The 17,977-nt window shown below is 41.9% G+C and overlaps 1 protein-coding gene across 1 annotated transcript in view; it reads left to right on the top strand.

Moving 5' to 3' along the window:
• LOC308373013 (protocadherin-15-like) overlaps nt 1-17,977 on the top strand; it is a gene marked incomplete at both ends in the record, with an annotated part of 150,871 nt that overhangs the window by 84,552 nt on the left and 48,342 nt on the right. The window contains 2 exons of the mRNA XM_080848405.1: nt 13,627-13,767; nt 14,117-14,229. Of these exons, the coding sequence (XP_080704531.1) occupies nt 13,627-13,767; nt 14,117-14,229 (254 nt within the window). The remainder of the gene's footprint in view (nt 1-13,626; nt 13,768-14,116; nt 14,230-17,977) is intronic.

Here is a 17,977-nt window from a genome sequence, read left to right as displayed (position 1 = left end):
ATTTGACAAACAACTCCGATGACTACTGAGCTTGGGATGCCTACAGCAGGGGTTCTTTCTCTGTGTGTGATTATACTGACAGAGAAAAAGTAAAAATGTAATTAAGATGTCACAACTGATAATCAGTAGTCCCCCCAGTAATAATCCCACTACAGTCTGATATCACAGAGAAAACCATATTCAGCAAGTACCTCAACATCATTATGAATTTGTGATGTACGTAGCATTGCATTGAGGATGGTGCAAAACACATACAAAAATAATAAACTTCCCCATCACTTCTGCAGTAAAGCAATAAACCTTTGGTTGGTTTCAGTGGAAGTATCTATATGCTTAGATATGCTACGATACAGAAGCAGGCCTGTTCACACATCCATCCATGTACATCCAAGTCCCTTACATCCTGTTCTGTGTCACCTCCATTGACTGTTATTCTTGCTAGGAGAACTGAACCCTGCTGAAGTCAGTGGCGATAACTGTATGTTATTATGTTTGGAGTGTTTGGGCTTTCATGAAGTGGAACATGAAGCCTTGTTTTATGTGTTTGTTTCTTCATATACTGAATACCTGTGTGTTGTTGTTGCCATGGCAATGGTTGGCACAGATTATTGTTTTCCACTCCCACTCGAAAGTGGTAAATGACACTGAATTGCTCTTAATCTCTTACAGTAAAACACTGTACACTATTCTCTGTGCAAATCAAGTGTACGCGCATCATTACACGTGTGCTTTTTCCAGCGAATGCAAAAGTTCAGCAGATGTCTCCCCCACGCACCTCTGTGCTGACGTCATGACCTTGCTTGTCTACTATGAACTGTCAAATCGTATTCTCCTTAACAATGCAGAGAAGCATCTGTGTTTTGAGCATGGTTTTGGCCTATTTAAGCTTTTTCTTTTTTGGAAGACAGATACACTTCTTTGATAATATGAAAAGCAATTACACAGCTTTAACCTGGTATTGACTTTAGTGCCAGTCTGCCAATCCTTCAATGTTTAACAAAAGAAGCAAGACAGTAATAAACAAAAAAACTCAAATATAACAGAACTGGGATAGCTGAGCATTCTTGCTGTTAGGTTGCATTCATGGATCAGTGTAAATCAGTGAGTACATTTTGATGAATGCATATATGTAAGGAATCAGAAAATGGGTGTGAGTGAAGTGTCTAGTGTCTACCTCGTCACTGAGAACCGTTATGGATTAGTACTAATGAGATGAATATAAGACCCATCAGCCCTGTCCTGGACACTTTTAAACACAGACTAATGGTCAACAAACTCAGCATCAATCAGCAATCTAAAAAGCAATCTCAAATTGTTTCTGTCATCTGTTTTAAAATAATGTTTCACAACTTCTAGAGTGGAACTATTGACATACCGTGAAACCTCAAATAAAGACCAGGATTCAATTTGAGGCCGGGCTTCAGATAGTAGCAATCACAATTCAATGTAATGCATTTCATAAATACATGTTCTCCTCATGTTTAATGTTGTTGGCTAATTTCATGGGCTGTTTGCAATAAAAAAAAAAAACATGTCAGCCTACTAGGCGAATTTGTTGTTATACAGTTACTTGCCAAAACGATAGAAGACATTTCTTGAAAATACCTCTTTTTAATGATCTTGTTGCCGTTTTGTGATTTCCGCCAAGAAAATAATTGTTCTTCAGGCTAATAGAAATTTTAAGTTCTAGGTTTTGCCTAGCAACCCATTACTTGCTGACTTCAAGTTACAATGACTTTCCGCTACGTTAAATGACGGACTACTTGCGGAATGATGTGAATAAGAACCTAAGAAAAACCAGTTAACTTTTCGCAGCGGTGAATTTAAAACAATTTAAGACCTGCGAACATTGGTAGGCCCCATTCAAATCAACTGAACTTTTTGGAACATTCTGAAGAGCCGTATAATAAGTAAGAAAATATAGCTGCAAGCAGCGATGGCGGTTTCCTCCTCCAAACATTGCAAACCAGGGAAAAATGTAGTTTTGTGACAATTTGTCACCGTAAAGAAAAATTCATGCTGCAGACTTACCAATGGGATATTACATTTCAAATGCAATACTGTGCTAAAAAGCTGTGAAATTTGGCACACTCATTAAGGACAGTCCCTTCTTTATTCACAGCAAGTTTCATGCCTCTCATTAGACCACTCTAGCGCCACCAACGGGTCACAGTTGGACTTGTGTTTACACATGCAACTTTTGAACCGTATGACTGATTTTCAAAAATGAGGTACCATTACATTTCTTGGATCAAGACAAACTAAACACACTCTATAACGTAAATATCACTCAAGTATTTGCTGACATTTGACTTCACTTCCTGTTTGGCGCCTTTTCTGCTGAATTTGAGTGGCTGTACCGGACAAACGGTTATGAGGATCAAAATTCTAAATAGTAACTTTTGTGAGGCTAGGTCTGAAGATCATCTCTGGTGATTTTGAAGAAGATTTGCCAAAAATTGTAGGAGGAGTAGGCTTTCAAAGTTTTTTGATAAAACCGGAAATAGCGGAAAATCTATATAACCGGAAATTGACGCCATGGGGTGGGTTTAATTCGTCTTGATCCAGGGAATCCAATGGTGCCTTATTTTTGAAAATCGGTCACACAGTTCAAAAGTTGCGTGTGTTACAAAAGTCCAACTTTGACCTGTTGGTGGCGCTAGAGTGGTGTAATGAGAGCCATGAAACTTGGTGTGAATGAAGAAGGGACTGTCCTTAATGAGTGTGCCAAATTTCACAAAAAGTTACCATATGGTTCTAGGGGCTGCCAGAGGAAGGAGGAAACCTAATAAAGGCCTGCCCCTAATACAAGCCTGTGCTGTTAGTCTGTTCAGTTTGTAAGTGAAACCCTGTTGTACACTATGTAGGCAAGGTCTCAGAATTATATGACTGTCAATTGATCTGTCACAGTTGTGGATGGTGTATACAAGTGTGTGTGTGTGTGTGTGTGTGTGTTTCGGAGTGAGAAAGAGAGAGAGAAAGAAATGAAGAGAGAGAGAGAGAGAGAGAGAGAATCAAAATTAGTTGACCTTGACTTGAAAAGAGAACATCCCTGAGAGTATGTTTTAATGCCGTAAACTCCATCTGAGCAACAGTCAGTGCACACATCAGTGTACTGGTGTATGTTGTGGCACAGCACACAGATGCACGTCACACATTAACCCCGTGGTTGTGGCCCTGCTGCTGTGCATAATGTTGTGTCTTCTCTCTCCCGACTACGGCTGCTTTACGCCTCTTCCCACTGCTGGGGAAGTTGGGGATGAGTGAAGGTCATACATTATTCATCTTTCATAATGTTTTTTCAGGGCTGGCTGTTTAGAGGGCAAAAGCAGCTCAGTCGCAGCTCTACATCTTGTACAGAGATGTGGGAAATGTGCTGTTCTGGAGCGGAGACATTTTGTTCCTGCCTCATATAGTGGCAGGCAAGTAAACACTGAGCCTGTCACCCTGATAAGGCACTATGGCCACTTCATAGACTTTCCAACCAGAAACACCCTTTTTTCAGTGAAGTTGGTTTTTATTTCTATCTGTTGTAGTACACTGAAACTCCAACATTCTTTTGATATAGTTAGCAAAATGTTACATTTAAAAATGTATTCATCAGGGGGTGACAATATGACTGAAGACTCTTTCAACTCAGCAGGACTACTACTACTTCTACTACTACTACTTATAATAATAATTGTATATTGTATTTAATTAATTTAATTAATTAATTAACGAATGCATTTGTTTATTTAATATACATTTATATTTCATAATTTATTTAGTAAGCATGACTGCATCAGATGGTCGTCCTTTGAAATCTTACCTCTTCCACAGCACCACCTGCCCAGAGCTGCTGTAGAGAGGTCAGATCCAATCAGATATGCTAACACCTAACCCCCTACACTATCACAACCACGAAGGAATCTTGTGAGAGTTGTCTTAACTGAGAGGCTGAATATTTCCCACCACTTCCTCTCTTTTTAGACATTGTCAGTTTTGAATCTGTTTCATAGTATATCAGTACATTGCAAGTGATTGTCTTATCCCTCTCTCTGCTCTCCATGCACACACATACACACACACACATGCATGCATGTACGCATGCGTGCACACACACACACACACACACACACACACACACACACACACACACACACACACACACACACACACACACGGTCACACGGTCACACGGTCACACACACACACACACAGACTGAGAATGTGCAATTGCTGTGAGGGCCGTGTTCTCCCTGTATGATTTTGCTCTTTACTGACATGACTAGGAGAGGAGGTGTGTGTGTGTGTGTTTGTGTGTGTGTGTGTGTGTGTGGAGTATGTCCTCACTTCATTAGGTTACCGTGGAAACAGGGAATGGGGGGTGGACAGGGTAGGATATAGTGTTCTTGTTTTTGTTTTGTTTTTAAGTTTTTTTGAGGTGGGAGGGGGTGAGGGGGCAGCTGGGCTTTGTTGGCTCCAGCTGAGAATCTAGCATAATTGCTGGAGCCACAGACACCAGCAGAGGCCCACAAGGTTCTTGGTCTGCCCCAGGAGTGGTCAACCTTCCTGGGGCTGAACCGCAGGGAAACGTGGATCTGGTCTGGCAGTCCACCAGACGAGAAGAAGGTTCGCTCTCCACAGGCAATCACTGAGGTTAACGACACACCAACAGCCTTCCTGGTTCACACCGGGCATGTGTCACAGCAGTCAGAGTGGGAGAAGGCTGCAATATGGCCAACCATTAGCATTAGAGATTCAACAGTGTGCCGGTCCATGCCTTGTTACCATCCCCATTCAAACCAACCTTCACTCATCCACCCCTACTGGCACTACTCACACCTTGGGCCCTTGATAGATGCGCATCGCGGGCTCTTATGTGCATCAAAGAAAGGCATTGTACTGATTGCTAGCACACATTCTGTTGGTAATTTCATAAAAATTCACACAAACCTAAGAACCTTTGAGGGCGGACCAAAACCTTATTTGTCTGATCAAAAAGGTAGGTGTTTTATGGAAATAGTTTTTGACAGGTGTTCTGCCATTGTATTCTGTGAAATGTATCCTTCTTGATCTTGTTTTTCAACATCTGGCATCTAATCTCAACACAGTTTGACGGCTTAATATTGACTGCTCAGTTACTTAATTGACAGAGCATTGACCTCAACAAAATATGTTACCAAATGGCTACATAGACTACCCCACTAGGCTCTACACTGCACAGACAGAGAATATAATTAACCTGTAGCCTATCATTCATCTGAGCCTTAATGCACAACAAAAAGTGAGACAGAAAAGTAATATATTTTTTTGTAATTTACAGCATAGCACACAGTTTAGACCACGTGTGTCAATGTGTCGTTCTCCTATTTACCATTTATCTAAAATAACATCTCTCTGTATAGAGGCAGTGAGGATCGGCCTGAAGTGGGAAGGAGTGCAATTTATCTGTCTACAGATGAGATAAATCCATAAATAGTTTGTTTCATTTCATTTCAGTTTTGTTGCCAACACGGGTCACTGAGACTAACACAAAAGTTGACATTTCACAGCGAGTCTGTCAAGTTCTATAATGTATCTTTAATTAGAGGCACCAACCACATAAAGCTTTTTTATGTAAAATACAAATAGAGTTATAGTCAGTGGCGGACCTACCATTGAGGCGAATTAGGCAACTGCCTTAGGCCCCCACCCAGCAGAAAGCCCCCGACAAGTTGCCCACCCAGGCACAGATGGACCGATGGGATGGCCCAAGTCTATAACCAACCGGCACTCCCGCAGATGTCGTCGGTCGCGACGGTCGTTTTCCTTGCTTCACAGAATACATTATACACCTCTAAAGATAATTATTAGGAATCACTGTCTGCTATTTATACTACTCCTAGTGACCTGTATTCACACTCATGGTTTCTATTTTCTTTACTAATCTAATCTCCACCGTCAGTCTTACTATGTTTATTTGTTATTAAATGTCAATCACTCTAGCCTAATACTTGCGTGTCTCGCTCGTAGACACCTTTAACAACCCTACACACACACACACATAATCACACACCCAGCATGCAACACTACCATTACCACTGATGTGATTGTGTACACCCCATCGTATGTTCTGTTCTGTTCATTTCTACAATAAGGTTCAAACCAGTGGCGGCGGACCTTAAGGGCGATTGTGGCGACGAACTGCCTTCAGGAAAAGGAGATTTTTTTTCTCTGTCGGAAATTACCAAATGTCGAATCAGGCAACAGTTGTGCTTCAGAAGGCGGCGTCCCTATTTGGGGCGAAATGGAAATCGCCCCAGATCTCTCTCACTCTAATGTTAAATCCATTCTCTTTCATAAAAGAGGGCTCTCAATGCATTTTCCATGGCTTCCGGGAGGGCTCGCCATGCTCCATTCTTTCGTCATAAGTATAAGGACGAATGTGTTTAAAAAAGACGGTCAAGGCATATTCTGTCAAGATGTCTAACATTCAGTGCAACAACTGGAGTCACTCCTTGAAAGAAACTCATTTTTAGTCGGCGTACTAATTAAGATAAATTGACAACAAAACAATTAGGACTTCCTACACCAAATGTATCGATTCAACAGGTTTCTACAAAGGGTGGAATGATTCCTGGCTACATCCAAGAATTGGAACGAAAGAAAATCATGGCTAGCACGCTGTGAAGTGGCTAACGCGGTCTGTAATCCTTTATTTGTAGGCTACCGCTGTCACTTCTCATAGGTTGTCCAGTGTGAATGTTCGCTTTTTGCCCTAACACGGAGTTATTTTCTTTATGAAGACGTATTTAGCTTTTGTAAGCCAATACTTTCGAGATCAGTCAATAAATATAGTTGGTTTTGACTTATATGTTGCCCCCTTCTTTACGTTGTTACTGGACATATTTTATGTGTCCTGTAAAGCTATGTTGCATCATACAACATTTGAGACATGTGGATAATAAAAAAGTGGGATCATTTAAGGTGGAGCCAAATCATGTTTGCTTATGAAGGCTCCTGAATGCAACTTTCTTCCATACAACTAGCTACTGTAGCTATGTAGGTAGAGGGGAAATATTTTGATTGTGTGCTGCCATCTGCTATAGCCTACAAAAAGGTATTGCTGTATGAGTTAATCAGCCTACAAAAAAAATGATATTGCTTAATGTAGGTCGCCCTAATCATTATCAAAAAAATTGTGTACTCTTTCTCTGCTGACATTTATTCCTAAAGGCTCTGTAGTTATATATATAATATAACCATCTGATACTAGCCCAGAGTTAAGCATATTCATCTAGCAAACTATACGTACCTTGGAGTGTTACAATAGCCAGTATCATTTTATTCCATGTGTCCATCCAGGCAAATTTGTGGATCCAAATGTTATTAAAAAACATATATAATGTTATTTCTTTGTAATCATCCAAAATTATGTTATGTGTATGGGTATTTTGCATACATTGAGTGGTCAACACGCCGTATATTAAGTGGGCCGCTCTGACAGACAACTCCCGGGCCACTTTTTCCCCCCAGTCCGCCCCTGCTTTGAGGTGGCCCTTTTTTTTTGCATTAAAAGGACGGATGAAGAGGGCCCCTGGCTATGTTCGCCTTAGGCCCCCAAATGACTAGGTCCGCCACTGGTTATAGTTATAATTATTCAATGTCTACATGATGTTAAAGGCCAGAAACATTGAAAGCTTCATCAGTATACATTTCCTGTGAGTCATCTCATAATCAAATCTATATTATTATTATATACAGCCGCGGAAAAAATTAAGAGACCACTTCAAAATTATCAGTTTCTCTGGTTTTACTATTTATTGGTATGTGTTAAAGTAAAATGTACATTTTTGTTTTATTCTATAACCTACTGGCAACATTCCTACCAAATTTCAAATAAAAATATTGTCATTTAGATCATTTATTTGCAGAAAAATGACAATTGGTCAAAATAGCAAAAAATATGCAGTGCAGAGCCGAGCTGCTTGAATTCTTGTGCCAGGAGTAGCATAAAGTCACCCAACGGCAATGTGAAAGACTGGTGGAGAGCATGCCAAGACACATGAAAGTTGTGATTTTAAATCAAGGTTATTCCACCAAATATTGATTTCTGAACTCTTCCTAAGTTAAAGCATTAGTATTGTGTAGTTTAAAAATGAATATGAGCTTGTTTTCTTTGCATTATTCGAGATCTGAAGACACTGCATCTTTTTTGCTATTTTGACCAATTGTCATTTTTCTGCAAATAAATGATCTAAATGACAATATTTTTATTTGAAATTTGGTAGGAATGTTGCCAGTAGGTTATAGAATAAAACAAAAATGTACATTTTACTTTAACACATACCAATAAATAGTAAAACCAGAGAAACTGATAATTTTGAAGTGGTCTCTTAATTTTTTCCGCGGCTGTATATTCAGTATAAAACGTTATTGCGAATTTAGAATGCAACCTTATTATTACAGATAAATGTCCTTTCCTGTTATTCATTATTTCACTGTCACACATCTCTCTCTGTCCTGAGGCTTGCTGGTCACCCGGTTTGCTTTGAACTTAAATGCACAAAATGGGCTTTTAAAGGAATTAAATTTTTTTTTTTGTATTAATCAAGGTAGAATGATCGTGGATAACTCCTTTTATAGAATTATCGTTGTGAAATCAATATGTTCCTCCCGTTCTTCTGTTGGAGTGTGGCTGGGACAGTTTAGGGATTAAACTATGGGTTTTTTGTTATTTTGAAAGAAAATGCTTTGAAGACCATTCATGTTTTTTGTTTATCAATTTAGAAGAGCACATACAGCACGTTCTTTACTCCACCGCAAAATCATTCCTGATGATAGGGTTAGCTCAAAAGACATGAATTCAATGTCATACCCACACATTAATATGCCGTTTCACTTGTCCAACACAGGCTTCCTGCTAATCTAGCGTCCTATGAGTGCAAGCATGCAAATAACTATTCTTCCCGACTCCTGCCTTTGATGTTGCAACATTTGCAGGCTACCATTACATCACATGCGTAATGCACAGCTCGTTGCCCTTTTAGATGAGGGTCCCTTGGCTCTAATGCAATCAGCGAGCTTCTCGAATGCCCTTCTCTCCCAAACTGCCCACTCCACTCTCAGTGAACTCAGTGTGAGCTTGTCTAGCTGTGATCCCCCCCCCCCCCCCCCCCTCCCCCCAGTAGAAGCCGGTAGAGCAGTGCGGTGACTGCCAGACATATTCAGATATGCATTAGAGACATGCTGATGAATTCAAAGAGCCGCTGCTGTGTGATGCACCAGCCTGAATGGGGTACGGAGGTTATAGTGAAGCATCACAAACAGCTGGCCCTGCTGTTTGTCTGGAGAAGCCCAGATATCACGGACATTTTTATAGAATAGGCTATGTTGTATGTGTGTGTGTAGAATACGTGTTAAAATACTTGTGGAAGAAGGTTTGCAACCCTACGCATTTATTTTGCTTGCACTGAAAAGGCACCAAGTAGCAGAGGCTTGTTCCGTGCCATGACACATGACATCTACTGTGTGTGTTTGTGTGTTTTTCTTCTGTGTGCATTTTGTTCCTCAGAATCATGTCTTAAAAGACAAAAGATCTGTCTTTGAAACTTCTGAAAGGTTCCACTGATCACCATGATCACCATGGAAACAAAGAAAAGGGGGGAAATCATAGTTCTGTCCTCTCATTCCTTGTCAAACTAGAGTTAATTTAATTTCAACGTACATGGAAATGAATGATTTTACAAAAAAGGTTGTAAAATAATGTTTCTACATTTAGCCTCCACTTTCGACTTAATTGAGGGTAATTGCACTGTGATTATACGTCGCTAATGTCTTATTGTAATTTATGTAATAATTACGTTTTGCAGAACAAAGGAAAAGGTCATATAATGTTGAAGAGCAGAAAAGCAAAGCGCTTGTTCTCTCTCCCCCTCTCTCTACGACTCTCCCCTCTCTCTCTCTGTTCTCTCTTCCCTCTTTCTCTCTTCCCTCTCTCGCTCCCTCATTCACCTCTCCCCCATTTTGCTCTCCCTTTTTCCCCTCGCTGAATTAAATTTCTCAACCATTCATACTGGAAGTGAGAAGAGAGATAGCCATTCATACTGGCAGTGAGAGATAACTGAAACACAGACTGCCTGCTCAAAGACAAGCTATTTATCATGGAGGATTCAGCAATGCATATGACCAGGTTGGTTAAAACAAAAATAGGGCGTAGTCTTATACTGCGAAACACTATCTTTGAACATCAGTGGGCATCATTATGGAGGTGGATCATTGACATTAATGTTTTTGTGTTGTATGGTTGAATGAGCTAGGTATGGTTCCACCATGCAGGTGAAAAATACAGCAACAATATGTGAAGGACCTGCCTTCTTTAATAGTGGTTCAGTATAGGTACTGTTACAAACTAAATTGAAGGCTACATGACCAAATGGGAACTGGATGGGTTTATTATGCGTCATCAGCTATGAATGTTTGTCTTCACCAGGTCATTCATTAAAGATGCACTTTGGGCAAATCTTATTCCCCATTCTTTGAAAATGCACTTTGTGGGAGAGTGTAGTTTTTCAGTAGGTGTACGATGCACTCAGTTACCGAATAACGACATTCAGAAATCACTGAGCCTGTGTTTTCAGCTCTCGATATTATAAACTACAGACCTTCATGGATTGTATTTGACAAATGGTGTGTTTGATCGGTCATAAAGCACATTATTTGGAGTGCGTCTGTCCTCCAGGAAGCACCCACTGCTCTGTATGTGGAGAGTGAGGCTGGGCCTTCCCCAGGCTGTCCTCTTCTTGACCGATAGAAGGGGAATTTGTTTTGAGTGGCTCAGGAGCCATAGCCCCTCTGCGTGCTCCAATGTTGGTGCATGTGTAATGGACCCTAATGGATGTTTTGTGTAAGGTATTGCCACTGTAGAAAGTTACAGAGTGAGAATTGAACTGCACTTAGTGAGTCGTAACGGTTGAGAAGCTGCCAAGAGATGCACTCACTCACACTGGCTTGCCGACACAAAACAAGCTTAATTACCTGACTGAATAAAAGTGGGAGTCTATGAATGTGTGTAAGTGTGTGATACATCAGAGTGTGTTTTTTATGTGTGTGTGTGGTTGTGTGTCAGTGTTTGTTAGTTTCTGTGTGTGTGTGATTGTTGATTTGTGTGTGTGTGTGTGTGTGTGTGTGTGTGTGTGTGTGTGTTTGTGTTTATGCAGAACAGCAAGGAGTAGCAAGTATCTTTAATTAAGGTAATTAAACCAAAGTACCTAGTGGCATTTGTTAAAAGATGTAACTGGATTTAACCACCCCAGAATGTAATCAACAACAAATCCTATAAAGTCCCACAAAGCCGACGAAAAAGAGGTTGAGTGGGAACACCCAAAAACATGTCATTCCAGAGGGATGAGACACTGAGTGCTTCTGAGGGAGACGTCGATGGGTTCGTCTTTCTTCCTCCACCTAACCAGCAGCCTCTCTTAGACCCTTCCACGGGGGTTTGGACCGCTTCGTTGGCCAGGTGCCGGTGGGCGGTCATCTGAGGTCAGCTGCTCGATTGGCTCCCGGTTCCCTTTACCTGCTCTCCCGCTGAGGGCCAGAGAAGCGCCCCCTTGCTCCCTCCCTCCCAGGCATCGTCTGCCTCAGAGCCACAAGCCCCCCTTCCCCCTCTCTCGTGGGCTAAATTAGTCATGCAGTCCAGTCCAGTGTCTGCGCTCCAACACAGTTCAACAAACAAAGATTCTGCAAATAAATAAAAATGGATATGAGCCTTAAAATTAGCATTTTTATTTCTTCTTTTTAAAATTCCAATACCTGTTCTCTAGCCGTTTTTATAATTTTATTCTAGCTCATACAAACTTTGCCAGATGTCAGAGGTGCGAGTCTGTAGAACTTGCTTATTATTTCCCTTTTTCTTTTTTTTTGTTGTTTTATTTCTCCGTTCCCTCCTGTGTTGATGACTTCTATGTTTACTTCGCCCAAAAAAAAAACATTAAACATTCATGGTTCAGGAGGAAGCAGACGAGAGGGATTGACACAGTTAACCTGAGAACAGCAACTGCGAGAGAGAGAGATAGAGACAGAGAGAGACAGAAAGACATTACAACTCACACACACAAAAACAAGCCTTGGGGCAGAACTCTCCTCTTGAGCAACATGAAAAGAAATAGCTAAGAAAAAAAGGTGATGTCAATGCCAACTACGGGGGGAGACAAGAAATCTGTTTTGAGTTGTTTCATTCTTTAAGAGAATCATTTGCAATTCCACAGTTGTTACTGACTCACTCTCTGACAGTCTCAACTTGTGCCATATGGATTCTCCCGTCCTTGTTCTCTCTGTGTAGCCAACCATGAATATGTCTGTTCTCCAGTGTCAACATTTCACCATTGTCACCTGTAGTGACCTCGGCTGTCTTCACCTTTGCTCACCTCATATGCATCAAAGCATTTCTTCATCATACAACTAACACAAATCTCTCTTCACTCTCAACAACAAACTGTAAAATTGTGACATGCACTCCAAATGGCAGAGCAGAATGCCCACTGTATTTTTAATCACTTGACACTAAATCATGCAAGGTCATGATTGGCCGTAATCATGCATTAATTATACGTCCCATTCCCAGTGTGATGGAGCTAGATCCTTCTGCCCCTCTGCGCAGTTCTGGCATGAATGCATTATTTCTTGAGCACTCACCTGGGCTAAACCAGCAGTAGGGTGAGGGGATGAGCTCATCGTTTCAAGTGTTTGTTTTGAGATTTAGTGTGAGAATTGTCAGCCAGAGACAACTCTCTCTCACACACACATACACGCACGTGTACAATTCTGTTTAGCTTTCTTTTCTTTTTTTTTTTCATATCAGTGTAAAATGAAACATCGTTTTGAATATATTCAGGTCATGAGGGCAAGATTATGCAATTTCATTTAAGCACAGCTTATCAAATTGAATAGCCCTTAAAAATGGCTTTCATCTTGAACCAAAAGGAACATCAGAGGAGAATGATTTCCATTGTGTTTTGTTGTGTGTGTGTGTGTGTGTGTGTGTGTGTGTGTTTGAGAGAGAGAGAGACAGAGAGAGTTTATCCTGGTGATAAATGCGACTACAGAGCAGTATAGCTTGTATGCTTGATGCTAGAACAGACATGCTAAAGAACAGACAATAGCGCTTAAATGCTTTAACCACTTTGCCATCTCCAAATGTCCCTGGCTGCAATCTCAAATCCAGAATAGGGCTTTGATTCTCACCACTCAGCTTTACAGGAGGTTTAGGGAGGTGGATGAGAATAACATGAGCCTGCATCTACCCAGCTCTTCAGTGTGTAAATCGCACACTCTAAAGCCTTGGGAGACATGCTAGTGGCCCTCGGGATTTTAGCCTCTTTGCTAGCACGCCCACCTCCAAGTGTGCCTGGCTGCAGTCTCAAGTCCATAGTGGGACTGTGCTTCTCACAACACAGGTTTACCCAGGTACCAAGGTTAAGGGGTCAGATGAGTATAACATAAGCCTACTGAGATATGCTACTGAGCTATGCAAACCTCTCTCTACCGAAGCCTTGAGAAACATGCTAGTGGCAAACAGTATTTCCCATGGCCTTTAGCCTCTTTGCTAGCACTACCCCATCCCATGCCCGCAGAGGTTGAAGTCCTTTCTGTTTCCTGCAGGGCACACCTGCCAGCTTGGTACGCTATCGAGTGGATCAGGAGCAATCACCCTACAGTGGCAGCATTTTTGATGTAGAAGAAGATACAGGAAGGATTATCACCAAGGTCAACCTGAACGAGGAACCGAGCACTACTTTCACCGTAAGACCTCACCCAGACATTCTCTCTCTCTCTCTCTCTCTCTCTCTCTCTCTCTCTCTCTCTCTCTCGCTCTCTCTCCTTCTTCGTCCCGCATAATGACTTAAATATGAAAGATAAAAGAAAAGAATCAGCACAAAGTAAAGTCATTCATCACTGAGTCACCACCTTAAACAGGCCAAACGACCCAGCTAGGGAAAACAAAGTCGTCTAAAAATGGATGAACTTTAATCAAAGGAACTTATGTCCTCATAAGATATTCGCTCTCACTCTCTCTGCCTCTCTCTGCCTCTCTTCCTATCTCTCTCTCTGCCTCTCTCCCTCTCTCTCTCTGCCTCTCTCCCTCTCGTAGCTGGTGGTGATAGCCTTTGATGAGGGTGAGCCAGTTAAGATGAACAGCACATTGGTGGAGATCACGGTGTTGCAGCCCTCCCGCATCCCCATCTTCACCCTGGAGGAGTACAGGTGGGTGGCCTGCTGTGACTCAGCCCCTTGGCCCACTCTCCGTCCTAAGGCCAGTCTATTATCCAGGTGAACAGAGTTGCTCGACAAAAACTGAAAAGGGTGTGTAGATCGCACAGCACCTGTGGGCTTTTAACGCCAACTCTGATGCCAACAACAAACTGGCTCAACAAAACGTGTCATTTTTTTATGGGGAGGTAACTACGTAGCTAACTAACATTTGCTAGTTCAAGGCATCTAGCAGCCATGGGTTTCCTCCTTCAATTTCATGGTCCTGTCATTAACAGTCATAGGGTCTGTTCGAAATGGGTTAAAATGCTGTCTAACTGGACAGCTGGGCTGAATGCACCCATGGAGATAGTATTTCCCTGTTTATTCAGTTTACTTTTCATCAAATGTGAACTTTTCATGTTGCACTGTTAGCTATAATGTATGATGTATGCACAACGCAAGAACATTGCGCTAGCTAACGTAAGCTAATGTGATAATGTTGCCCGACAGATCACGTCATTTTAAATCGCATTAAACTTGATTGTTGGTTACAATACTGTATTATCCGCACCATTTATAAACTGCATTACACTATTTTATGTAATTTTAGATGAGGATACATTGATGCTGCTTAAAAAAACAACTGTTACGGGGTCAGTGTGAAGGCATCTTAGAAGGCAGGAAAGAGAATAAAATAAATTTGGAATCCTTCTTGATTGCTGAGATAGCATATTACCCCAATTCTGACGGACCCAAAATGTATATTGATTTCAGTCACTGTAAGCGACAATCTCACTCAACGTCCCTTTTAACATTTTGTGTGAAAGATGTGCACAAGTTCTGTGCCACCCTACCAACCATTAATTCCATCACAATTATGACAAGGAACTTTTCTCAACCGGACTACGCTTTGGCATTCAGATTGTCTATACAGTTTTATTTTTCTCCATTCTCCGTTTGACATTTACAGAGGCTTAGTTCCTATGGATTTAGCCCTGAGAGCCTCAAAGGTATGTAAATGTTTCTCTCATGTTCTTCAGCTTTAATGTATTTTTACTCGGGGTTGAAGCACCAGAATGTATGGAGTGACTGAGTTGTGGAATGAGGATGGCAGTCATGATCACCTATATCCATTCGATTCTCTCCCACTCGTATTTGTCATTCACATGGGCACATCAGTACTCAGGAGGGTGGTAGCCTCCAAAACTATTGAAATAGCTTGTGTGTCAGTTTGTGTGTGTGGATTTGTATGGAAATGATGTGGAAATAAGAAGGAGCTGGTGCTCAGCTGCGGCGTCTCCTGCAGGAGAGGCCAGTGTCTCCACGGCCGGCAGGAGCAAAGGCCAGCCCACTGGAGCTCTGTGCAGCGCTGCTCCAGCCAAATGAAATATTTAATACACTTGACTTACGGGGGAGAGGGTGACCAGAGGAGGAGTGGGCGCTGGCTTAGTTTGTGTGTGTGTGTGTGTCTGTGTGTGTGCGCACTGGCTCAGCCTCAGTCGGTGTGTGTGTGTCTGTTTTTCTGTGGGTGTGTGCGTGTGTGGGTGCTTGTGGGTATGTCTGTGTCTGTGAGTGCTCTGTATGTGTGTATCAGTGTACAGGCATACGATTGTGCATCCATAAATGCTTTGGGATGCGTAGGTATTACTGTGAATGTGTAAGCTTGTGTGTGTGTGTGTGTGTTTTGTGTGTGTTTGTGTGTGTGTATGCGTGTGAGTATGTCTATGTCTGAATCTGTGAATATGTGTGAGTCCTATGTTACGAATTGAGGTTGGGGTGTTGAACTCAAATGCACGACTCAGACACAAGGGGTAGATAGAAGAATAAACTTTTACTGTCCAGGGTTCGGTACACGGTGAGGCAGTCAAACGAGCAGGCAAACAAATCCAATAGGGCAAGGCAAAAGAGAAGTCAAAAACAGTCCAGGGTCAGCAACACAAGGAACTTACTTTAACACTATGAACACGGCGAGAACACGAAGGAGACACAGAGAAACAACACGTAACAACTATGACGAACCAGCAACGAGAGACAAGAACACAAGGACTACAAACAACAGATAACAAGGGACAGGTGAAAACAATCAAGGCAGGGCAGACAAAGAGACACAGGTGGACTAAACGAGGGGAATTAACAAGAACAGATAACGAGGGACAGGTGAGAACAATCAAGGCGGGGGCGACAATGACAGCAACGAGGGCACATGGCAAACACAAACAAACACAGGGAAGCACATGCGCTGTGTTCCGTTTTCCCTACCTACCGTACCTACCGTACCTATACTTATACGCAGTACACAGTACACACTCACTAGGTACGCAGATTCTCAGCAGGTGAGTGCTGTTCCAAATCTAATACTCCGTGGTGCACTTACCGGAAATTACGATCGCGACAAGCCCCGCGTTCGTCTTTTTCGAGCTGAGCGGCTCTGCCTGGGTCCGCCTCTTCCGCTACGTTGACAAGATGGCGGCCGTTGAGAATGGACAGTGTACCCTGCTTCCACACTCAGCGTTTTGACCGTTATGAGTACAGATACGGGTCCTTTGGGTATACTTCTTTTCGACGCGGAAATGGGAAATCGGAAAACGGAACACCCTACATACTCACACTAAGGATGGCAGGTACGGTAGGTAGGGAAAACGGAACAGAGCGATGGTGAAAAGCACATGGTGGGAACAAGGAAGCACAAAGACTAGACAACAAAGAGCACATGACACACAAGGGAGACAAACTAATAAACAGCACAAGCACAATAACAAGGGAAGGGCGTGAGGAGACAGACACGAGGAGACAAGGGTAAACAAACACAAAAGGAGGAACACGGGAGAACACAAGGGATACATACAATGAAACAAGACAGGGACAGAGCACAAACCTTACATGCTATGTATGTGTGTAACAGTGTACAGGCATACGAGTGGGTAAGTATAACTGTGAATGTCTAAGCATGTGTGTGCGTTTCTGTGTGTCTGTGTGTCTGTGTGTTTGTGTTTGTGTGTGTGTGTGTCTGCTCTCATGTCTCATTCTCCCCTCAAACTGTGGAGTTGACGTATTGATGGAAAACTAAAACAGAAGCCTCTGTGTCTGTGATAAGCTACTCTACAGGGTCAGGCTAACGCTCTCCTTCATGATAAGGGCAAGGAGTGTGAACTAGTTGTGCCTGCCTCTGGTGTCTGATATTATGTGGAGTTTTGAGTGAAGTTTCACTTGTTCAGTTGAAAGGTTGCTTTTAAAGATAACGATTTTGCATTTCTCGCTCTCTCTGTGGCCTTCAGTTGAGTTTTCGTGGTGGGGTTTCAAGTGATATTTATTTTAAATGCTTCCATGGGGTGTTGTGTACAGCGGGAGCTCTGCACTGATGTCTTTAGATGATGTAAAGTTAGATAAATGCCAGACTTAATACAAAGCTAGCTTTTGTTGCCAGGGGCGTGTGTGTGTGTGAGAGTGTGTTGCGCAAAACATGTATCCCTTGAAGAAGAATAAACACATTCTGATCTATTAGTAAGGGATTTACTGCTTTTTTAGACAAATTACATACTTCGTTTAGTGGATGAATTGTTCTATCTGATCTGTTACTGTCTTTCATGTACTTTTATCTATGGTTAGATTAATTTATTATTTGTGTGTGTGTGTGTGTGTGTGTGTGTGTGTGTGTGTGTGTGTGTGTATGTGTAACATGTTTATTTATCAGTGTAATACACAATAATTGCAGGGTAGGTGTGGAGATGAGAGGCTGTGATTGGACTTACAATGAACGTCA

This window comes from Sprattus sprattus (assembly GCF_963457725.1).
Source record: "Sprattus sprattus genome assembly, chromosome: 12".
NCBI lineage: Eukaryota > Metazoa > Chordata > Actinopteri > Clupeiformes > Clupeidae > Sprattus > Sprattus sprattus.
The sequence above is the reverse complement of the archived record's forward strand: the minus strand, read 5'-3'. Positions and strand labels throughout refer to the sequence as shown.